General features: G+C 32.1%; 2 protein-coding genes across 4 annotated transcripts; both read left to right on the forward strand.

Annotated features, from left to right (window-relative positions):
- Nucleotides 1-475: 475 nt before the first annotated feature.
- LOC148603290 (uncharacterized) lies at nucleotides 476-6,233 on the forward strand. Of its 2 annotated transcripts, none has more exons than XM_088553246.1 (3): nucleotides 476-599; nucleotides 3,585-3,685; nucleotides 4,258-6,233. In XM_088553246.1, exons 2-3 carry the CDS (start codon nucleotides 3,595-3,597, stop codon nucleotides 6,159-6,161), a joined length of 1,995 nt encoding a protein of 664 aa, XP_088409372.1. In that variant the 5' UTR covers nucleotides 476-599; nucleotides 3,585-3,594; the 3' UTR covers nucleotides 6,162-6,233. The 2 variants fall into 2 exon arrangements, with proteins under 2 accessions (XP_088409372.1, XP_088409373.1); XM_088553247.1 differs by lacking the exon at nucleotides 476-599 and adding an exon at nucleotides 3,145-3,419.
- A 9,332-nt stretch (nucleotides 6,234-15,565) lies between these two features.
- On the forward strand, nucleotides 15,566-24,506 carry LOC148603291 (uncharacterized). Of its 2 annotated transcripts, none has more exons than XM_088553395.1 (3): nucleotides 15,566-15,775; nucleotides 18,637-19,183; nucleotides 23,260-24,506. In XM_088553395.1, exons 2-3 carry the CDS (start codon nucleotides 18,649-18,651, stop codon nucleotides 24,423-24,425), a joined length of 1,701 nt encoding a protein of 566 aa, XP_088409521.1. In that variant the 5' UTR covers nucleotides 15,566-15,775; nucleotides 18,637-18,648; the 3' UTR covers nucleotides 24,426-24,506. The 2 variants fall into 2 exon arrangements, with proteins under 2 accessions (XP_088409521.1, XP_088409522.1); XM_088553396.1 differs by having other exon boundaries at nucleotides 18,637-19,096.
- Nucleotides 24,507-26,136: the final 1,630 nt, after the last annotated feature.

A 26,136-nucleotide genomic window follows, 5' to 3' on the forward strand; every position in this document is an offset into this window, starting at 1 on the left:
CCTCTTTCGTATAGCAAATGTTTATTCGACTTATGATTTTGTAGCGATATTGTATTTTTCAGAAAAAAATGTTTGATGCCTTTACTATATACCTATGTTATGATATGTGTTACATCGTGCTTCTATGTTTTAAAATTGACTCAGATATTAGTGATGCATATAGGCATGAAATAATTAATTGTTAATGAGCAGTAAAGAATTGATCATTTTTATTTAAAAAAATAATACGATAATAAGATAAAACGCAATATCCTGTGGTAAAAAGTGAACATTTAGACTCATATGAATAATGATATTGTACATGTATTTAAAAAAAAAAAAGAAAAAAAAAGAGATTTATAAAAAAAAATACGGAACAGCCTGTGGCGAATACCGCCATGTACAACCACGGCATTTGAACGACTTGTGTGGGTAACCTGTTGATCCGAAGGCCACCTTCCCAACTAATGATAAAACATGTATGTTAAACCTCTGAAGAGTAAAGACTATAAAGCATCACGTTCATTTGATTAACTGCACGACTTCCCGAAAGCTATTTGTATTTTACTTTTCTTAAAATTTCACATTATTTCTTATATAAGACGCTGTAGAAGGCTAAGGTAAGATGCATGATAATTGCTGAAAATATTTTTCGCTTGCATCCGTTGTTTATCGCTGGCTATAAATTCTGAAATTCAATGGTACTAATGAACCTTTTTGAAATGCTTGTTTTTTAATCTTGGCATTTGTAAAATACTGTTCTTATATTGGTCCACTAGTTTTTGCCTGATATTTTTATTCATTTTAAATGCATGAGTGGGTACAACGCGAGAAGCAACTTTGGTGGTAGATTCCGTAGAGTAGATGATGAAGTTTTATAAGCACCGTGTATGATATTATAAGTTGAGAAATGACACGTGATAATTAATTTAAAATGCTTGAATTCCAGTACAATTTTTGTACACTAAACGCCTTTTCAGAAACATACACAATAACAAAATAGATATATCTAACATAACATAAAGGTAATGTGATACAACGATATTTAACAAAAGTTTAATTCTTTTGATTACCGCTATAACCTTGGTTCCCTTGATTACTCTTTAATAAGAAAATGGATAAAACGCGAACAAGAACACAATGATTCACTGTACGAGTGGGTAAAGGTTGTGAGGTCTTTAATTTGGAAACGTATGAAAGTTTTAAATAGGTTGATGAGTGTCTTTGCTACACCAGTTGTCGAAGACCACGATGTAACAAAAACATTTCCTACTATACATGACAAATATGTTGCCGCACCAGCAGACAAAGCCCAAAAAAACGCATTACATTCAAACTTCATTATCAGAGGTAAACGTAGAAAACATAGAAAACAATAACAGTAATAAGATCTATACACTTTCTCTAAAGAATACGATTATGATCTACCGTCTATGTACTGGATTCCACAAGAATCCATACGCATAACGCCACATTCGTGAAACTGCAAAATGTACCACCAAACCTCGTTCAAAACTTTTACCTTCTATACTCACAGCCGTAAAAGAGGGTCTCCAGTCCTACCATGACAAATGTTACTCCCGTAGTTGTATTAATTGAATGTGGATCCTGAGAAATTCGAAAGATCTTCTGGAAACCCTAAATTCAAGATTATTATCAGAATACAACAGCAATTGAACCTTTGATATATCAACTCTTGATACTTCAATTCCCCATACTCAGTTGAAAGAAATCCATTCTCAATAACATCATACATCGTTGTTACTCCAAAAAGACGGTACACCTAGGTACTTGCTAGAGATTCCTCACACTTTGTAAAAATATTTCAAATCATCATCCATATATATCGAAGAAAATGTTATCAAATTGCCGAAAGGTTTTATAGACAACATATTTGTGAACTTTAGTGGACCCGTTTTTTTCTAAAAAGGGTGGGGATTCCAACGGGACAAATATGTGCTCCTCTACTCGCCAGCTGACCTATACTTTCACTCTTATGAGGCTAACTTTATAGCTGATCTGATCCAAAGAAAGGGACATCGTTTAGCCAGAACCTTTGACCTCAGTTTTCGCTATAAAGATGACTTATTACGTTAAACAATTCTAGTTTGGGGATTTTATACAATGCATCTACCGATAAGATTTTGAGGTACTACAGACACTGTGCAGTTAGCCTTATATCCTGACATACACTTGAAGATCTACGGTAAAGGAAAACTATTGACCAAATTGTACAATACATCCGATGACTTTTCATTCCGCATTTCCAAATTCCCTTTCATATGTGGCAGAGTAATGAAGAGTACCAAGGTTATAGCGGTAATCAAAAGAATGTAAACCAGGGACAAAGGCCGGACATGGAAAACAGATATACACAACAAAGAACATAAAGTAACTAAAATTATACATACAAAATAATAAAAGCAAATGAGTAACCAACTCGGACTCCACTAAAAACTGGGAGCATGAACCAAGTGCACCAGTAGGGTAAGCGTCCTCTGCTTTTCTAGAAACACCCGCCGAGTTGCTCATAAAAAGTCAAGTCCGGGGTAGTCGAAAGAGGAAAGGAAAACTATGACACGTTGAACAAATCAGTTTTCATGGCGCAGATGGATGCACCGTAACGATCCACGAGTTCATGATGACGACCATAAAACTTCTGTAGTGATGACTTCAATCTTGTAGCAACATAACCCTATTCCAGAAGCCTAATTGTAAGAATTCTAGCGCGATACAAAAAGTCTGCGCAGTTTCGGCTAGCTCTGGTATAACATATGAGTTGTGATATGAACACTCCATAGAATCTTGGTTCCCTTGATGACCCTTTGATTAAATTTTAAACTTTTATATTAATAAGAACTATCATGAATACTGCAAAGACAGCTCAATGTTTTGACCGATGCCGTTGTATAATTTGTAATTTTATGAGTTACTTTTAACGAAAGAGCGAATTTTGTGTTCAAAACTTCTGTATGAATGCAGTCTGTTTTAGTCTTGTTTGAGTGAATTACACTATATTAACACTTAGATATGGATAACTTATGAAAACTGAATCATTATATTGTTACACTTACCGACTCAGGATATGACGCACAGTTATTAAACCACAAGAAAATAGAAAAAAAAGAAGATATTTATTTCATATGAAAAACGTTTTTTTTTTTTTAAAGAATTGCTTTCCTAATTAGATTTACTTGTATGCTACGAACTAACAATTTAAGTGCACTAAATGTTCACGATATTGTTTTGAACAGACAAACAAAAGGAAAAACTTTGTTGCTGGATAAATTCACTTCCTTTCAATTTATTTTGTTTTGTCGTGTTTTATATTTTTATACATGTAATTGATGTTTGTACAAGATATAATCTAAAGTTACACAATTGCACCATGCACATACTACGCACACTCCGGTATAAGTGTATATTCTATAAATTAAATGGTAAGTTTTACCGTTTTTGGAACATTTATCAAGTCAATTGTTATATGCGATGAGTGGTGGACGTATTGATATATTGAATTTTCCCTCTTATTTAGGCAGGGATATTGTTGTTTTTATTGTAATATAATCAAATTGGTACCTTATATAATTCATACATTTTTATAGGTACAGATATATGATCTCATCGTTTCGACTTTCTAGAATGAAAGGTTTACTGAAAACTTTGGCCTTGTTTCTGTCTATCCACAATGTCCACACACAGCCAGGTAAGCGGTAAAGTATATTTCATATGAAAAAAAAGTTTTTTAAAGAAATGTTTTCCTTATTAGATTTACTTGTATGATACGAACTAACAAGTTAAAGTGTACTAAATGATATTGTATTTAACAGACAAACAAAAGGAAAAACTTGGTCGATGTATAAATTATAAAACTTATAAAGCGGTAAGGTGTAAAACATAAACGACGAGATACGTTTTCAATGCAAATCTATCTTTAACAAAAGACTTACATTCAAACCTATCTTTAATGACCTTCTAAATAGGGGACAAAATCATAATTTTGTAAAACAGGTGGTCTTTATACACAGGTTAATTTTATATATAATGCACAGCATATGAATATTATAATACATGTCTTTTTGATAGGTTATAAATTGTATAAATTGATATTTATATATATTGATAAAGTGTAAACAGATACAGAGTCGTTCCAATTTGTTCAAGACATTGGTAAACTATCGAATGAATAAATGTTATATCGAGAAAATAACTTGTACATTACTAAGAAATAATCTAAGTATATTTTTAATAAAATATCTAATGTTTTATCTTAAACAGGTCTTCAGAGTTTTATGAACGCCCCATATGATCCAATGTCTGACCCGACATTTTGGAAGTACTACGATTTATTTTCCCAAGCACAAGCTGGAACATCAACTGAAAACCAACAATTGAATATCATGGCATTAGTAAACGCTCTTAGTACTCCAAGCACGTTTAATGAAAATATGAACACAAATTCATTTGGAATACCAGCAGCTGCACAAAGCATGTTGAATAAACCGGCGAATAGTGAAAATGAAAACTCATTGTCGTCTAGTTTGTCTTGGATCGGTAGTAACTTCGGCCGAATGAGTAAACAAGCTAGTGATAAAATTACAAACCATAACCCTTTGCTATCTGTTGACAACGCACCCAATCAGTTGTTGAAAAATAGCCCTAATGACCTACTTAGTATATTTCCCGGGGTAGACAAGACAAAAGCTCCAGAAAGAGAAAAAGAAAAAGAGAACTTAGTCATGAACAAATTGTTTTCGTCAGTAAGCGCTGCAAAGGATAAACAACCTGTCTCATCAAACACACTTTTCCGTGCTGCCTTCTCGTATCCCGCGATGGCGAAAGACAATACAATACCAGACCATTCTAACCTAGGTATTATAGAAGGATCGTCTGCAATGGACTCTCAAACGGTCAACACTAAGTCATCATCACAAAAAGATTCAACTCTTTCTCTAGACTCCTTAGTGTCAGGAACGCCAAGGACCCCTGATAATATAAAGTTTATGACATTAAACACAGAAACTGATCAATTGCCTATTCCACCATTTTCAAACCCATTCACAAAATCTATTCTTTCGCCGCCTGGTCCTGAATCAATGACACCATTCAACAGAGGAACGGAGAATTCTAAACGAATGGACAGAAAAGAGTTGATAGATAAAATAACGTCACTTTTATCTAATCGTCAAACTTCTATTAGGAAGGGTAGCTCTATCAACAGTCCGGTTACTACAGGATCGATCGCAAAGGTCGATGATACTGTGACTGGTAGTCGTTTAGCGCCAAATATTGGCAAAAGCATTCCACCTCCGCCTGGAGGCTTGAAAGCATCGACCTCTTCAACAGGCAGTACTGATATGGGGAATGTTATTCCAAGCAAAGGTTTTGCAGAAAGGCTTAAAATTCTACATTCATTGTACGGGGACATGAGTTCAATAATGAGTAATCCAATGGCTATGTCCTATCTTCTTAAATCAAATCCAAGTCAAACTGATATTATGTCATTGATGTCTATGTCAGGTAGCAATGAAGAAGGTCCTTCACAAAATCCTTTGTTATTACAACATCTAATGCAACAAGGAGCACCTTCAGCAGCACACAATCTACCACCAAGAGTCCCAAAGTCTTTGTCAGCATCTTCAAACGCTCAAGTAATGACACAGTCACCACAGCAACCTAACCAAAATGGTAACCTTCTTACGATGCTTGCATTAAGCGGGAGTCTAGAAGGAATGAATCCAGTAATGCTTTATCATCTGCTATCACAACAGGGAGACACAAAACAGACAAACATTTTACCACTATTGGCATTGTCAGGTGGTGGTGAAAATTTAAACCCTCTCCTTTTACAGAGCGTACTTTCAACACCAGGCCAGTCCGGGGGAAATTCTGGTTTGCTACCTATAATAGCACTTACTGGGGGAGCGGATTCGCCATTAATGGAGAACCCTGCAATGTTGATTTCAATGATGAATTCTGGAATTGGGAGGACTCACGGATATAATTCTGGTCGAATGGGAGATGAGCAGGACGGTAACCGAAGAGACAACCAAAGACAGCTGATGTCAAGTTCCTTGCCAATGTTACTAATGGGCAATGAAGCAATGAGTGAAAACCCAATGCTAAGGATGACAATGCTTAATAACCTTGGCTGGCACCCCGGTTATAGAAGGTCTTATTGAACATTGTCTGTCTCAATTGTAATAAGTTCTATGAAAATAGTTTTATGAAAACCTCGGCACACTAGAATTTGATTTTTTTGTTTGTTTTCATTGTACAATATTAAAACATGTGTTTAAAAAATCAAAACAATGTAGCACTGGGACACCTCAATTTTTGTCGTAAAAGATATGATTTAACGTTTTAACATACTTAAATACAAAACGTGCAAACTATTGTTAAATCAATATTCTAACATGAAGTGCTACAAAGCTCTGTAGACCACAACCATGGTAAAAAAGACATGCAAACACAAATAATAAATATATATAGAATATGTAATACTTAAACCCGATGATGTACTCCAATAGTTTTACATGAAACTGCGTTTTGATAAATTGAATAAACAAATTCTCTGAATTGACACACACATTAACATGGAAAACCGTAATGTTTAGCTAAAAAAATACAATTTACAATACAAAATATGCATGAAAGGACAATGTCCCGTCATCAGATAAAAGGTATGAATAACTTAAATGTTTAAAAGAAAAGTAATTGTATTACGATAAGATCATAAAAGTTTAGATCAGATCACAAGTTTTCGATTTATTTAGTTTTTAAAACGGGGATTCAATTTAGAGACGTTTCACACCTCTGAACATAATACAGTTACTCAATTTTATGTATTCAATGTAAAACAAAACTCAAGGGTTATTTCTCTTTCCACACGACTTATTTTAAATTTAAAAATTTAAGTACCTTTTGTATAATGATAATCAATAAAGCTATAAAAAATTTAAATTAACTATTAATTTTTAATAATCAATAAACTATCATCAATACTGAACGATTAATTAATTAATTAATCTCTGCAAAACTGTTACTGTACATGTTAGAAAATAATTGAATGTTAAGATATGTAGGTGTTTTCTACAGAAGTATTTTATCCTTGAAATGCTCATTTGTTATGTATTTCAATGCAATTATATATAGTTTTACAAAACTGATATAAAAAAAAACATTTTTTTTCAGTAACCCAATCATACTGTCAGTGTGATGTGTAATTACTGACGCTTTAAATCTTAAGTTTTCTATCGACAATTTAAAGAAAAGCTTTTTTGCCATAAGATCTGTAGAAATAAGAAATGCAGCTTTCAATCTTACTGACGTAGACCGAGAGAAAACCAAAAGAATTATATTTCATGCACATTAATAAATTTTCAAAGATTAAAGTGAGAGGAAACGAGCCAAATCTTAAGTTATAGGTTGGAAGCTTTTGTTTATCTTTAGTTATGTCATTATATTTTTGTTTAATTGAACTAATAGTTAAACAAATGTTTCTCATTAAGAAAAATACAGATTCAAATTGAAAAAAAAATACAACAACAACAACACAAAGAAACATTATAAGAATTATCATTCTTGCAGCTGAAAGATTTACTGTGCATTATTTTTTTAGGTTGGTTTTCAATTTATCGTTGGGCAATATAGTATATATGTTTTTTGTAAAATTAAAGATACAAATGTAACAACATTTGCGAAGTAGCAAAATTGAAGACTTTCTAAATGATCTTTAGAGACTTTTAAGAATCAACATAAGATAAATACTATCCGAGTAAACAGTTATACAATATTGTTGATGTCCCTCCTTCGCTGTGAACACAGTGGCCAGGTGTACAGCTGGTGAAAAAAATGAACCTTTATTTGCATGAATTTTTATATAGTTTTGGAATACCAATAACTGTTAAATTTTAAAATGTTGAATATAGTCGCTGAACATTGTTTCCGGTATCTTATGTACACAATCAAATACTTTTTTTCGACATGAACGAAAAATCGGGGAACGGGACCAAAATTATCACACGATGTTTTTAGTCATATATTTATGATGTGGTTACAAAGAATGTGTTCTTTTCAACCAAGAAGTCATGCGTTTATTGTTGTTTATGAAGGTATCTAGTCAGATTTTATGATTGTTGATGAATCCTATGAAGAATGAAGATATCTGATGAATAGAAACAATACATGTAATATACACACACATACAGCATATTCATGGCATTTTGATTAATTAATCCATTAATTGTCATCCTTTAATATGAATATTTCATAGGTTTTGTATTCTCTTTAAAATGTGTTTTCATTTAGTTTATATGTATATTTCATGAAAGTGGTATTTTTCAAAATTAATATACTTCACGACTATACATTGCATTAACAAAATATTAACTTTCATGGTAATTGAAGATTGTTTCTTTAATTCTTTCAGGACGATAAATTTCACTGGAGAAAAGTATAAAGGTGAACTTGTTTACTCGAAACAAAGGTAAAAACTGTTAGTTAAATTTTAAATGTTTAATTACATACGCAACACGTTATCTGCTCTGAAAAGAAAACGAGTCGGGTTTTAAACCAGTCCATGACCTAATGTATGCTCCCAGTTTTAGTGGAGTTGCTCATTTACTTTTGAGAAAAAACAAAAAAAAACCTAAACACCTCAGTGAACATTGCAAAAAGATAACTAAATGGTCGACACGTATATTATAAATGCTCCTTTGCAGTGGTATTCTTTCCAATCAATTTTATGGAAGCGAAAATTGATTTGTTACTTGGTCCTAATTGTTAAAACGGTGAACATGTCGCAACATGAAGGAGGCAAACAATTGATGAAATTATTCAGTAAGGGACAAGCGAATAAAAAAAAAACAAAAAACAAAAACAAAAACAAAAACAAAACAGAAACAAAAAAAAATAAAAAAAATACCTTCATCAAACAGTAAAACAGAATAAATTCTGTGTTTTATGATTACTTTTTGTCATTACGTGTATCACAGACGAGCATTTATAAAGCAACCTCGACACCATATTCTAAACACCGTAGGTGGTATATCAAATCGCCTGTCGTTTGATCTGAATAATGAAAATTATATAGAGCATGAACAAAGATGGTGGTATAAATTTATGTAGAAGTTTTTTTTTGTCATTACAAAGGCGCACACCAACACCGTTTGATATTTTTGTAGGCCTTTAAATGGACCGTTTCATCGAATGAAAGTTTTTTTATCTATATATTAGGGATTTCAAAATATCGGCTAAAACTGCAACAAACACCATTTTCCAGTCAGGTGCTATAAACCCTCACTGGTTGAAATAAGAAGGCATCAAGGCATCCGAAAACTTTGACTCGATAGACAACAACGGTGTGCGTGGGTGTGATATTTCTCATAAGAGTTGTTTTATTAATTACAAGTTGTTTTATTCTATGATTGTACTGACCTTATCCGATTACTATGCCAAAATGAGTATTTTTTCCCTTTCAAGGGCAATAACTCTAATGTTGACTCGTTCTATATATTTGACCTGAAGGTAACTTTTGTAAGCCGTATATTAACCTAAATTCTTTATTCGAAAATTTCCGTTTTGTCTTTAATGGTATTTAAGACAACAATTAAAAAAATCACTTTTAAATCCAATTTTAATTTTAATTCGATGAGTACTTCTGTAATGCTCGTCAAGCAGGAGAAAGAATGGCGCCTTTTCTCCTCCCTTGGAAGATGGATATTTACTATGGTGATGTAACTTGACATAAGTGGTTTAAATTATTTGTTCTACAAAAAGAAAAAGCGTTATAATTATTTCAAGATTGGCACGATCAACAGAATATTCAACGTGAAAACTCATAAGATGCTGGTGACACAATTTTTTTTTACGATCAACGGAGCGGTTACAGACAAACCAAAAATAACTACAATGACGACACGCCCAAAGCGGTAACAATAACTCAAATGAACCTCCGAGCAGGTGGTTCGATAAAAGGGAAACTAAAATGTTGAAACACTATTTAATATGTCAGATAAAATGATATTTGTAATTCCACTACAAAAGTATATACTAGAAAGAAATATAATCCATATGACATCTACATTAAGGAGAGGAGACGATTGTAGAATTTTTTTTTCTTAAAATAACCCTTTGTAATTTGGTTCATTTCATTTTCTATGACCCATCTTAATCAAAACATTAACTTCACAAATTGTTGTCGGAAAAGACAGACCAGTCAATGTATCAAATATGAAAATGTTACTTTCCACTGTCTTTGTCATATCTCTAGCCTTGTAAAACTTGAACTTTGACCTCACAATAATATCCATATTTGACAATATACTTTTGCAATGATGGAGTATTGATCCGATGGGATATTCAAATTGATTAAGGTATGTCGATTTTGATGTATAATTAAAATATTTTAACAAATTAATTTACTGACAGAAAAATATACATTTTGCATAAAAGTGGTAACATAATATCATTCGCTGATAAGCGAAAAGCGGTAAATTTCACAATTATTTTTACATCCGTCATTGTATTGTCCTTTGATTATATCAATAACAGATTCGTTAAATTCATATATTTATATTTTTTCTGAGTCTGTACATTTTGGTTTTATGCTTTCGTCATTTAAAACAAAAGAAAGAAAAATATAAAATATAAAAATCTTTGACATTCATGTAAGATCAATAAAGATGAAATGAAAATATGGTTTTCTTTATTCCGACATTTATATGAAAGAAGAAATGTCCTTTCAAAAAAGTGTTATTAGTGTGTTGATAACAACATCAATCAATAATATTATACATAATTATCATTGACACCAATCAAATACCAATCACAAACAGAAAAAAAAGAACATAAGTATGAATAAAGTTTGGGTTAAATAATCGTAAATGCCAAATTTTGGCCCTTCAACTACTTACCCATATCTCATTAAATGTTATCAATGCAAAATGAAATGTGGTAAATATTTAAATAATGAAACAGTATATTACTTTAGGAAGTGAACATTCTGAAAAAAATCACACTATCTCATTTTCCTATATTGCGTACAATATATTCTAAAAATATGTTTTCTTAAAAAAAATCATGTAGTAGTTTTACACGTAACGGACTTTTGAGTCGATGCAGCCTTTAAAATATTCAATGTGATCGATTATCTCTTTGTTTGACATTTTATGTTTTACATTGTTAAATGATACCGTTTTTCGGTGAATGTTTTGTACTTCTACTTAAATTATATACAATAATTTCTAGTATATGGTTAACAACCAACGTTTCAAATATTTCCAATGTCATATAGAAAATGTTTTCAAGGACAGTTACTCAAAGTACTTGTATAAAAGGTGTTTGGTCTAATTAGTTACCACAAATGTCCATTATACAACATATACGACAACGTAATAACTACATTTAAGAGCTAGACTCTGTAAGAATCAGGCAAATTAGAAAAAGTCATGAATCGTGCTGAGAACAAACCCACACATTTGACAAAGTGGATACGTAGTTTATGGTCAATTCAAAAAGAATTGACAATTTTTTTGTCGTATTTGTGTCAGAGGATGTAGAAAAGTGAGTTCAAATTTACCAATAGAATGATAGGGAAAAAAGAGTTTTCTCCCTTTGAAGATTAAATTGTAATGCATTTCATATAATTTATACCTTGAATTACTGAAACTTTAAAAAATGAATGTTATTTCTGCCTATCAGACAAGATATTGAAATAAATGTCATGGAAAGACCTGTGTGTTTTTTCCATCTGCCTGATTCTTACAGAAAATAGCACTTAAATTATACAGCTGGTAAGCATGTAGCATATGGTTAATCTTAGTTGTCAACTCAAAGCAATTCACCAATGCTTTTCTTCTATGATAAAACACTTACCGTTCTGAAAAATTAGAAAGTACATGTTAAGTACATTTCAGTAATAGAAATAGAAGTCATCGCGTGACAGAATGATAAATACAAGTGTTTGATCAAACTGACCATGAAATGACATGACTGAAACAAAATTAATTTTACTTTGTATTAGTAAAATAAAACTGAATTGCGTTTTTGTTTAAACTATAATGAAAGCAACTGAAATGACACATGCTGATACATCTCAATGCCAGTATGGGTGTGAAAAAAGTTTGTCAAAGCTTTAATTAGGTTTTATTTCTAATGTAAATGTGTCACTACGCAAGGCTCACAATCCCGTCTGATCATTATAATGATATCTACATGTTAAAGTAGCACATAACAGAGACAGATAACAATGATCTTGACAATGAACGTCCGACTGATATTCATCTAGTGCACTATTTACAAAAGATATATTGTGATAATTCTAAATGACCAAACAAGTACTAAGCGTGTATGGTGTAATGCACGATTTGCTGGTTGGGATAATAAACTTTATAATTCCTGAAATCCTTGAATGTTTCCTACAAAGAAATCATTTAATAGTATCTATTTGGTCGAAACCTAAGTTGAAAAGGATTATAGTTTAACCTAGATTTTAGAATGTAAAGAAACGTAGGCCTTATATATCATATCAGTATTTGTATCTAGAAATAATGGTTCAGAAAAAAGATAGCAAATCATTTACTCAATTCTTCTTGATCGCCTTAGTAAAGTAATTTGTGATGTTCTAAAGAGTTATATTTTTGTGTTACAGTTGTATGTATTGCCCATAGTTGTGTGTTCATTGATTGAAAAAGACCAAAAACGTGAACTCTTACATATTATGCATAATTGAATTCAATATCTAACGAGAATAACTTATGATAGTTTCGTCATCATTTTCAATTGATGTATTTTCTTTTTCTCTGCCTACCCAGGACTTGGCTTTTTTTGAGCAACTCGGTTTTTTTTCTATAAATGCCGAGGACACTTACCCTAACGGTGCACCTGGTCCACGCTTTGTTGTAGAGTCCGAGTTATTCATTCATTTTTTTTCGTTTTCATGTTCTTTGGTGTGTGTCTATTTTCCCTGTCTAATCTCTGTCTCTTGATTGCATTGTTTTGATTTCTGCTAGAATATTGGTTTCCTTGATTACTCTTTAATTCTCCTTCGATAAATATGTCGTTTCCCGCAAATCACTAACGTTCGACAATCAGAAAACAGAGTCATCGCCCGTTTGAGAATGCAACTAATGTTGTGATAGTTGTAGATGCCATAGGATTTGAACAATTCGGCATTACCTCAAAAGAAGTTTTGCACATATGAAATTGTTTCTCGTATAAATTATTTCAAACATATATAAGAAGCTACACACTTGGGTCGAGATATTTTAAAACATTGTGTTTTTTTTGGAGTGGGATCAGTGCAAGTGATGTCGTGTATAGCACATATCATTGTACTTACTTAGTTTGATATTGTACCGATAATGAAAGTGAGTGATATGTACTTTTTACTGATTTAATGTTTGTTAACTTTTGATTAAACTTCAAAGATACTACCCATCGAAAAAATATTTACAGTAAATACCATCATTCAATTGTTTGTTCTTTTTTTATTTTTAGTCCTATAATATTGCTTTTTGAAAAAAAAATATTAAGCCATTGAAAAATGAGATCGCATATTTTCAGGTGTTTTATTAAGTTATTTAAAGAGATCGCATATTTGCAGGGTTTTTTTTATGTTGGATTGATTTTAAATAACTGTTACTTATCTTCGAATATTGATACGGTGTAGCCTAATTGTTTTCATGGTTAAAACAATTGAATACGTGACACGGACAGCAGGACCTTCACTAATATTCATTTTTCAAAATTATAAATTGTGCTACGTTGTACATTTTCACATTATTGCGAAAAAGTAAAGGGTTTAAAATGTCAACACGTCCATGTTTAGTTGTCTTTCTACACACTTTTTCATGTTAAATTGTCATTTCATATATATGAATTATATAGTAAGGAGGTCAAGTCAACGCAAATGAACAAGTATGTTTGAAATATTTGTTTTGCATACTTATGATAACAGAAACTGCAAAGGTTTGAATTATTACAAATAACAACGAGAAAATATATTTTAAGGAACAATATTTTATCTGACAATTATTATACATAATAAGTAGCACTCCGGCTAAGAATCATGCAAAAGGTGATTCATGGGTAAAAAGCCTACATATTTTTGTTTTTGATATTTGGTTTCAATAGCCATTTTAAACAGAAATTAACATTCAGTTTTTCATATAACCCGTGTCCTTAGGAGATAAACATTATATAGAATGCACTGTAGATTTCAAAATTAAGGGAGATAAGGGAGATAAGTCTATAAATGACACTCAAATACAATAAAACTTATTGGATTTTCGATGTTGATTATCTCTCAAGAGCAGGAAGATTTGAATGAATAATGACACATTTCATGGTATAGACCCATAAAGCAACTTAATAATAAAAATTAAAAAAAAATATATAGCTTTTTTTGGGGTGTATCACATTTATCAGATGTTGCATGATTCTTACAAAGACTGCTACTTAACAGTTTTATCATTAATGATCCGTAGATGAGATAACATAAGACTTAATTTCTGGAGTTATTGTTAATGATAAGCTCATTTTAAATGTATTATGAAGACATGACATGTACTTGAGTTGACGTAATAAAACATATGTTGAATAGATATAGTCTGAGCTGATAAGGTGAGGCATTGGCCGAGGGTTATATCATAACTTATATCTTGTATTACGTTTGCGTATAATGAGAGTACTTATTGGTTTTTTGTAATTATTCATTTGTATGTTTAGTTTTTTTGTTGGTGAAGATGTCTGAGTGTTATTAAATTGACTGTATAATACTGCATTCTTAGCATCATCTTGTCAACCTAGTTGTAAGATTGTATATTTCTCCGACATTTTTTTTCACCAAGAATTTAATATTGTATTTAAACATTTGATTGTATGTATTATACTTCGCCTAAATATTTGAGCTCATTTCCCCTGTTCTTGCAGACTAAAATACAATTTATAAACTGTATTTCAAGTCTAACTTCTTAAATGACATGTCTTCATAATTCACGACCTTTTTAATGTCAAGTTTACCCCACACTGCGTATTCTTTTTTTTTAGATAAATACAACGTTTTGTTACAAGTACCCATTGTTAATGAGGGAAAAAAGACACGTATGTATCTGATGATCTGGTGTATTCCTTTCATTAATGTTTCAACTGATGCATAATGTCATCATTTATTTCTTTCTGTGCTTAAATGATATGACACGAACAATTTACTGGTTATGTTGATAAATATAAAACAAAGACTGGGTATTTCACTAAGGAATTCACTTAATGGTTTATTTATCCTTACAATACTATATAAATCCAGTCATCATTTATGTTATATAATGGGAGGTTGTCTTTTTTTGGTATATGGTATAATTTGTTAAGTTCTGAGACACCTGATGATTCAAAACTATTATATTATAAATACCTTTACGAAAACGTAAGATATAAGAATACGTCAATAATATATAAATCTATTCGAATATTTGAAACAGTTTGAAGTGATTGCTTCGTGTAATGTGTTATAATTGACATGATATTTTATTGTTTACTATATGCTATTACAACCAACATTTGTCCAGTTTATGTGAAAAGTGATCATTTGATAGACAGAAACACATTCAATGTGTCAACAAAAGCTATTCTTCCGAAATGGAATCTAGTCCAAAAAGTGTTTGAATTGCGTAAGATATATCTTACTGACACAGAAGGCTATTGTTGTGTATTACTGGATAATTTTTGCATTTCGGTTGTACTTTTGTAGGAATTTGTGGATGTGGAGGTTGTATATTGTTCTTAAGTATTGCGACACGTGAGTATGATTCTTAAAAATCGGTTATGTTGTTTGAATACACTTAAAAATTAGTTAAAACATCTATCAAATAAAATTAAAACAACGGGAACAAATATAGGGTGGTTGTTCAACATTTACCTGAATGCTTTAGAATTTCTTGATAAATAAGGGTAAATTGAGTATAAAAACATAGACATTTGTTTTCCTTTATTATCATACGCGTTTATTAATTCAAAAAGAAGCACGCACGTTATTATAAACAATCACGACGAATTTCCTTACATGCTAGATACATATACAATCTTTTGAAGCGCTATGAATCAGGACGCTTATTCATTCAATCACAATTTTATACCATGTTTGTGCTAACGAAACCACCAAAACATGATAGTGGGAACAATTGTGGTTGATCATGTAATATCAAGTGAAATATCGATTTTGATTCAATCTTATTCCTGGCTATTATTTCAATTACAGTTGCATTAACATTACAGGTTTGAAACATTACACATGTTATTTTAAATATATTTTATTCAGTAATAATGCAATTACAATAATTATACATTATACATTCAAGACCATAATTACATGACAAGGATTCGGAATCAAGCATAGCTTATACGAAGTTCGTCTCCTTTAAACAAGGACGTACCGAATTAACGTAGTACTTTGGCACGATCACAAGTTGTTTTGAAAAATGTTACACATAAAATATGACTGTATTAAGAAAATGATTAAAACTGGTCAAAATCTCGGCTAAAGGATTCATTTTGAGCTTTTCAAACTTTTTTTCTAGCTATGGCAGACACAATTGCACCATAATTCAAAGGCTGAATAAGGATTATAAAAATACCCTAGGGAACAATCATGCAAAGTTTAATGACAATCTATTGCATAGTTTTAGAGGAGAAGATGTTTGAATAATCCAATAAACATAAATGTTGTACATATATATGAGTATATTCTTCACATGTATATAAATGCTTTGTACCACAAGCCTTTTAGATAGACGGACGACAAGAGAATACGTATACAATTTGACATATATGTGCCCACGTATAAACATAATATATTTTAATTCTGACAATTTATACTATGTGCAGTGCAATCTTTAAATTGTACATTTTGTAGATTTAATCCTTTAAGGAATCATTCCTTATAATTTAATTTTAGGACCATAATTCAACGCGTATATCTTTAATAAAGGTTAATGACTTCATGGTCACAGTAAAAAATTTAGTGAACATTTTTATTATCCAATCAGAAACTTTGTTACTTCTGAAATTAATTATTCTACAATAACGCAAATAGTCATAATACATTTTGTTTAGATCTTTCAGAACGTATTTTTTCTACCTACAAGTGTGGTTTTTATCTTTACCAGTGAAAACAAAAACAATTTCATAGAAATGAACACAATCAATTGTTTACTACAAGAAAACTATTCTGTATATATGTACTTTTGAGAAAATCATAGATAAATCTCCCACTAAAATGAACCACATAAAACCGAATCAAGAACAATAACTCCTGCAAAGTGCCAATTTTATACACAAACTTTATAATTTTTATCTCAAAAATGCAAGAACCAAATGACAACTTAAGACCGGTTTTGTGGTCTGTAAGTTAAGAATAAAAGTGCTTTGATGGGTTTTGGAACACCCATGAATCACCTTCTGCCTGAGCTTTATAAAGTGCTACTTAATTACTTAGGTACTAGACTGGACATCCATACCTATGCACGTCATTGACTACTATTGCGCTAGAGATTAAAAGCCTCAGGACATATCTTTGGCAATTTGTAAAAAGTCAATCAACAGTTATTTATATTTACAACAAACATGTCAATGTTTTATTATGATTTTATTAACATCCCCCTGCAGCATGACTAGAAAATCACATATGTCAATAATGTACTTATATATAGCAAGATACATGCTATTTGTATCAACAATTGTGTTGTATATCATTTTTCATTAAATTTGTGAAATAATTATACTCTTTACAGATACTAAAATGGATGATATTAACAAAAAATGACAGAAAAATACAATAATAATAATAATAATAATAATAATAAAATAAAACAAATATGAATAAACGATGAATAAAGATATTGGTAAATAAATACTCCCCAAAAATGTAGGTAATTAATAAAAATTATGAATTTATACAATTCAAGAACAGGAAATGAAGCAACAATATATTTTGATGACCAAAAACTATCGAGGAGCATCTGCATTTCACGTCGAGTTCTTTTCTTTAAATACAACTTAAAGTTAATACTTTCTTTTTGCAAGGTAAAAACCTAACGCAAGAAGTCTAAATTAGTGTTAAACTCTTAAATGGTGCGTTGCTATAAGTGAACGTATACTACCAAGATATATCATGCGCAAAATAATATAAGCACACAAAAAGCGAAAAGATACCACCCACCTGAGTGTATCTTATCAGGGTTTACCATTGTGCTGGTAATTATCAAAACAAGATAATCACTGACTAAAGGGACTTGAACGTAATTGACTACACTTTCGGGTCTTCGTCCGGTGATTATAATTGAACAAAAAAAAATAATGGAATTTTGTTAGATCACGTCTATTACATGTACACGAAAAATTCTTTTCTATCATTATCATTATCATCTTGCAAAATTATACCCATGTATGTATCGTCAACAATCAAATAGTGCTAAAAATGACTTTTACCTATTTAAAAATAGTATTTAACATAAATGTAGAACAGGTTCTTTAGAAATAAAGATATAATTGGCGGGGGGGAATATATAAGATATCCTCTTCAATAATAAATGCTGTAGACATGCTTACAACAAATCTGCTTCCATTTTTGCCTTATGAAACATATTGATTTCTATTTTGTAGGTCTCTTCAAACATGGGAAGGTTCGTCCTATGGATTATATTGTTAATGTGTATATTATCCGAGTGCAGGACTTCCCATTTTAGTGCATCTAAATCGTCTAGAAGTGACAGTAGTAACAATGTTCCTAAACAAAGGGGAGGTAATTTTCATAAGCAAATTGTTGTGGGATCTAAACCTGGGATGACTAGTTTTTCGTTTAAATCTGCAATGACAAGTGTTTCATTTAATGCAGATCCTACAAAGAAGAAAAACCAACCGCCCTCAGTGAGAGATAATTTAACACCGCAATCCGCAAACCAGCAACCGAATATTCCTCTGCCTAATATGAACAGAGGACTGCAATCACGTCCACAACAACCTCCTCCAAGACGGTTTCAAGCTCAAGTACAACCATCTCAACCCCAAAAGATGCCGATACCACCGCAAAATCAGATTCGACCTCAGCCACCTGCTAATCAAGGTTTCAATTTTCATTCAGTAGTTAGACCTGCACATAGTAGTAGTAGTAGTTACTATCATTCTGTACCTTATCCAGCGTATCATCAAGGTAATAAATCATCTGCATTGCATGAAAGCAGGCGTAGTAATATAATCAATTCTAGCATTGTGGTAGTGGGAAATAAACATGCAGCTAGCAACAATAGTAATAGTGGCATGGGTGGTGATGGACATATAACAAACATTGTGCTAAGCAAAACAGGAACGCAAGAACTTCTTTATGATGTAAAAACACAAGAGGGTCAATCGCAGCATAACAATATGCGCTCTTTCAAGCGAAACTTGCGAGGAAATGCTTCGACGTTAAATTACATTGATGATAAGAAATCAGTAGCGACTGATTTGTATCAACAAGAAATCGTTAACCAAATTGATATTTTGTTCGCAAAAATGCCTATATTCAGCTTCAAAAATGCGCATACTATATCTAATCACCCAACGGCTAAAGGAAATAATAATGAGAATAAATTTTCAACATTTCTTCACAGCGTAGACCGTCTAGACCTTAGTATTCGAAAAAGTTCCAAGAGAAACTCAACTTTAGAAGTACAGCACTATTATGAATCTAAACATTCTGGGCATAACGGGTTAGGCAAATTGTTGACATCAACACAGAGTCTACAGAGTATGTATACTCAAAAGCACAAACAAGAAAAACCGGTTTTAAAGAAGTTGAGTACAGAAAAAAATTCGTGGGGCGAGACCAAAACATTGCCAATTGACAATGTTATAGCAATGAATGTTCTGTCCTTCCTAGATACACAGAAAAGAGAAGACACGTCGTCTTATACCAAACAGTCTGGTCATTATATACTGTCGCATCCGTCCAATTCCACTTACTCCAAACAAGTAGATAATTCTGCAGGATTGTATTCAACGAACAGGGTTATTTTATCGAATCCTGTAACTTTAAATGGCAATTTGAATCCTGTACAGTCATTTGTCGTTTCTCATCCGTTAAGTTCTAAGGTATATTCAACCTCAAACCATACGAATATTAATCAAGACAATGAAAGAACTATCAATCGTATTCCGAATGATAAGAATGATGAACATTTAAATAATTCGTCAATGTCACTTACGACCAATCATGCTGATAAGACTACCATGAAAACAACATTAAGCTACGTGAACAGTTCGGATATCGCAAGTGTCTACGGAACTGAGAAAATAACTAACTCAGATATGAGAGAGAGTACAGATAACACCCTTAATAAGACTAAATATGTTTTAAGCACTATTCAACCAAACATCACAATCAACGATATACAGACAAAAGAAAGATCGAATGTTAAATTTCCAAAGAAGTTGGATAAACTTTCTATTCCGTCAATGGTGAAGGAGGTCAAAAACACACTACTTGAACCTGTACAAGAGCACAACAAAATGGCGAGAGGGAAACATTCTAAAATAGATTTCGAAAGAAAACAATTAAATATACCACTAAAAGGATTGACTACAAATCTTGATTTAATCAAACCAAACGAAATTAATCATTGGGCAAATTTAACGACAGAACGAAATTCATCAGCGGACACCAGTCAATCTTCATTAACTTTATCTGATATCATTAATATTCATCATGCCGCTACACGGCTTGAAACTACTAAAGACATAACTATTCGCTTTGCTAGTAAAACGAAACCATCTTTGGGTTCCCATGACGACAAAGGAAATGGTTTTAACACTAAAAATAAATCAGAAATTTCAGGCATGGAAGAAACAACAACACAAAACCAGAACAATACGTCGACAATGCCTTTAGTCATCGGAAATAATGTTTTTCAATCGGAAGTAAACTCTACAAGCAACGCCGATTTTAACTTGAGTTCTTTGAATAGTGTGATGCCTGAAATTCCGGATGAAACCTCACCATTTAATAAACAACCAGTGCCTTTGAGAAGCGATGTTTCAATAACGGTCTTTTATTCTAAAACTCAAAGTGAAAGTTCAACTATGAATAAAACAAGCATAAAATCGCCAAAACAAACTTTTAACCAGCAAATACACTCAAAATCTGAATCAGGATATTCACCCAATAGTTTATTGACAAGTGATATCTCAAATGCGGCTAACAGTGTTTCTACGCATACGCATACAATTCCACCTGACGCTATCTTGCCAAAAAGTCATTCATCCAAATTAGTTCGAAATCAGGTACCCGAACTCTCACCAATATATCTATTTAATAACAATATTGTAAAAACAGGTTATTCTGTTCCAGTACAAGTGACAACACCAACCACAACTGGACCATCGATGCCATTCCCACAAACTGTCGAATCCATCGCAGCTGCTTACAGTACTGTTATGTCTCGTTTAAAGTATCCTTCTCAAAGAACAAAAGCCAATGTGATAGATGATTGGAACACACACAATGGAATTTCCCTAAATAATGTTAAACCAACAAATCTAATGAATAATGAAGCTGTTTTCACTTATCTAGCTCCAGGCTTCATGAACGTTGTGGATACTGTCGATAGTAGCTGATTCTGGACAAATGTATTTCCAAATGCTTAGCGCCTCTGATGTTGCTTCTGAAATGAACATATCGGAGTCAATAGACCTGTCTTCATGCAATTACATGTATAATTACGAATACACATAACGTTAACATTCAATAATGAAATCAAAAGCAAATGTGAGGATCATACATAGACATATCCAGTTAAGCTGGACAATCATAAAACGAATTGATTACAATGTAATGAAATATACGGACTGAAATCCCAATGCAGTTGAATACTCATTTCATAGCCCTGTTTATAAATTGGTTTTCTTTGTTCTGCAAAGTCTTGAAAAAATAGCGCACATAAAATAAACATGCCGAAATATAGATTGGAGAGGTCCTTTTTTGGTCAAAGAAATGTTATAAAATAAAATCAAAATGTAGGAAAAAAAAACAAAAAACAAAAAAAAAAACAAAAAAAACAAAAAAAAACGCTTTGATCGATACAAAGTGAAAGTACAATTCAATTTGAGAAATAATCTCCAATGGAAAACAGGTATTATTGAGTTTATCAACTGTCAATTTTAGAGCTCCAGATGAGGAAGTAATTGAGTAATTACTCAGTTTAAATGTGCAAAGACTTTGAAGCCCTAAATCCCAACACCTAATTTGAAGTAAATGAAAGGTGAAACATGATATTCAAAGGAACAGTTGCTGATTAATATTTGATAGGAGCTCTACTCAGTCTGGTTTTCCTTCTTAAAACTTTCAATATAAATCGTAAGTCTGTACATGAAAAACTTAGTTGTATGAACTGAGTAATGATCAATTACTCAACTCATATCATAACAGTGGAGCGCAAATTTGTTTAGGAAAATTACATTATTTGTTTTAATCCGAAATAAGTGAGCAAAAATGATGATTTCTCTCATCTGACCAATTTGTTTCTGAAGCTCTGGCTCAATAAAAGTGTAATGACATAATCATGTTGAGATGCTTATTCATATTATGTATAAAAATGTCATTTAAAGAAACAGTTATTATTTGTATAAATTTTCATTTTTGAAATGTATACTTTCAAACAAATCTTTTATTTGTTTTTACAGATTTATAGATATAGTTTTCATATATATATGACTATTGAGTCACTGTTTTTTCAGTCTCAGATGTATTATTGTTTATACAATAAAAAAAAGAAAAGAAAGTACGACAGAATTTCATTCATCTCACGAACAAGTCAATGTATAGTCTAGTTGAATGATCTTTGAATGAAGCACTTTGGGTTATATTATCCGATGCATGAACTCATGTTCAGTTAACACTGTAAGAGCAATAATTGTAGATCAATCCTTCAGGGCGGTATATTGTGTTTATAGTAATGACTTTTATTAAAGACGTATGTGATGCTTTAAATGTATATTATTTTACATTAAAATGTTTACAATAAACAAAGAATTATTGAAGTAATGTGTTAGGTTTCCGTTTTAGTTATTGTTTAAATCAACGAAACGATAGTTCACTTTTTTTAATGATTTAATAACATCATTAAATAGAATAAAACAATGAATTTTTCTGTACTGTATTTTGACAGTATAGTGGGTGAGAGTCAATTATTATCATCGAACATTTGTAGGAAATTACTATTTTAGGTTTATATATATTTTTTTTAATTTCAGGGCCTCCGCATCGAGCTCAATTTCAACCTCCACTCCCACAACAGCCTATAAGGTCCCCAACACATTCAAATTCTCAACAACAGCCTTTTAGACCACCACAAGGAATGCAAAGACCACCAATACCACCAAACATGGTTGCCCAGCCACCTAGACGAAGAGCCCAACAAGTTGGCTCTAATAATGGTCAACAGATGATTCCACAAGCCTCTCAAATAAACACACCTAAACAATTCCCTGTTCAAGGTGTGCCTCCCCTGCAACGACCCGCGCCTCAATATTCTCAACCTATTCCACGATCACAACCATATACTGCCCTTCAAAAGAGCCAAGTACAAATTAATCAGGTTCAGCCGCAACAATCTATGCCACAACCAGTTCAGCAACAAGTACTTCCTCAGCAGCAAGCACTGCAAACACCTCAACAACCGGTGCAAAAACAACTTCATCCTCAACCACCGGATCAACCACAACAACCACATCAACAACCGATGAATTATCAACTTCAGCCTCAACCACCTGTTCAACAACAACAACCACCTCAACAACTGATGCAACAGCAACTTCAGCCTCAACTACAGATTCAACCACAACTCCAACCACAACAACCAGTACCTCCACAACAATCTCCTAATCAACCGATGCAACAACAGCAACCACTTGATCAACAACAATCCGGTGTTGCATTACAACGACAAGCAGCATCATCAGCACAAAGTCCTGTTGTGGCATCTCAACCAGTACCACAAGCTTATTCACCAAGTGGTCAATACCAACAACAATTTTCTTTCCAACCTCAACCATATCAACCGGTCCATGCTCAGCAATCCGCCTATCCCCAACCACAAAATCAACCGTACCAGGCACCAGCACATCAACAACCTCCTGTATATCAGCCTCCACAGTATCAATCTCCAACCCAGCAATCGACCCCGAAGACAACACCAAGGCCAACAACTCCAAAACCAACAACAACGACAACACCTAAACCACCTCCGCAGACTGAAGCTCCTGAGTATGAGGGGGTAGAGATTGAAGGTCCAACTCATGCCCCACCGCCGCGATATCACTCCGGTTCACATTACCAACAACCTTACTATCCCCCAACACAATCACCTGTTCAGGATTTCTTCATGTTTTATCCAGTTTTTGATGCATTTTTCACATAAATGCCAAAACTAAACCGTCTGATGCCACGATCTATCATTTCGTGAAAAATAAACCCAAAAAAAAAAAAAAAAAAAAAAAAAAAAAAATGCTTATTAACGAGAATAGGATATTTGATTGACGTTATTATTTTAATTAATGTTTTTAAAATTAAAGTTTTTTTTTGTATGCATTTTAAATTATTAGGAAATAACAAGGATTACAGTTATGTTGTTTTAGTGATTTTACTTTCAGTCATTATTTTTCCACACAATGCCATAACGGGAACATTTAAAGACAAAAACTGTTGCAAATATAAGCGTTTTTAATTTTACAAATAATATCAACGAATAAAAATCTAGGTTTAGCGGTAATTTGTTTATAATCTTTTCATGACTTAATATTTGGTATATGAATTTTGGGAACCAAATTGAAATGAGAATATTTCGAACGCATTATCATCTAGATTTCGATAGTATATGGTATAACTATATTGAGGGAACAAATGACAATCATTTCATTTAAGAATATCATTTTTACACAATGCTAGATATAGCATTCATTTACAATGTTTTATGGAAAACAAGTGTCAATGGATTGTAAAAAGTTTTTTTTTTTTTTTTTACATTCAAGCAAGATGGTTTTATGTGCAGTGCGCACAACAAGCCTATACGATGCAAGCGGGTAAGAGAATCGATAGAATTATCTGCAATACCAGCTTGCTCTTCAAATGATATTAAAAAGAATCAAAATTCTGTAATAAAGGTTCCAAAAAATTCGTAAGTCGGTGACGAATATTCATGGCAATCGTACGTACCTATAAGACTTAAATGATAGTTGACAGAAGACCGTTAATAACGTGTCACACTCCGACGTCAGAAAAGTGTCGCCATATATTTTGACAGTATAAATTTAGAGTACATATTTCATTGCTCTATAGACAAATTATCATTTGTAAAAAAAATTAAAACATAAGTTATACTTGTGTCAGTTAAAAGTCATGGAAACTTTTAGTTTTGTTAAAGAATAAGAATGTGTATTTATATTTTCATAGTTTTACTCTTTTCGAAATGATATTTATTTTTATTCAAAATCATCTTACATCTTGCAGTTAGACAAGCAAAGACAGATGGTTTCGTTCAATTAATATTCATTTCCGCGCGTACACTCTATGTTTAATACTAACACTTCCGCCATGATATGTAGATTTTTTTTATCGCATGTTTATGTGATGAACTGAATATGACATTTATCGTGAATGAATATATTACACAGTTTTACTATTTTCGACTACAATTGAAATGTTGACCAAAATCAAACAATGAACATTCCAAGAATGGTTTTTACTTTTCAGTACTTGTACACACAATTAAGTATCTAATTGCAATGAACATGTACATTGCATTGTCTTCTATATTCATCAGAAGTTATCTCTCTTTGTAACGATAATTTAAATCTTAGATCGATGAGTTGGAGTTAATTTATGTGGAGTTCCTATTTATGTGATCAGTAGAATTTGTACACAATTTTAACTAGTGAAATACATTGCGATACATGTACATGTTTTATGGCAATAAATGAATAAAATATCTTAGATTAGCGTATTTTTTTCTTTTCTTCTTTTTCCTCGAAATATAGTTTTACGTAAGACATAATATGAAGTTATGTTACTGCTTTGGCTGGTATTATAATTGTGTAAAAATATTTTTCGTTGATGGCTGGTCTATTGGCATG

This window comes from Perna viridis, chromosome 11 (genome assembly GCF_037379345.1).
Source record: "Perna viridis isolate PV_CMFRI_1.1 ecotype Kerala chromosome 11, ASM3737934v1, whole genome shotgun sequence".
NCBI lineage: Eukaryota > Metazoa > Mollusca > Bivalvia > Mytilida > Mytilidae > Perna > Perna viridis.

Coding starts and splice junctions, on each gene's coding strand:
- LOC148603290 (XM_088553246.1), top strand. CDS start 3,595: ATGATCTCATCGTTTCGACTTTCTAGAATGAAAGGTTTACTGAAAACT. Junction 3,686..4,257: donor CAATGTCCACACACAGCCAG/GTAAGCGGTAAA, acceptor TATCTTAAACAG/GTCTTCAGAGTTTTATGAAC.
- LOC148603291 (XM_088553395.1), top strand. CDS start 18,649: ATGGGAAGGTTCGTCCTATGGATTATATTGTTAATGTGTATATTATCC. Junction 19,184..23,259: donor TTATCCAGCGTATCATCAAG/GTAATAAATCAT, acceptor TTTTAATTTCAG/GGCCTCCGCATCGAGCTCAA.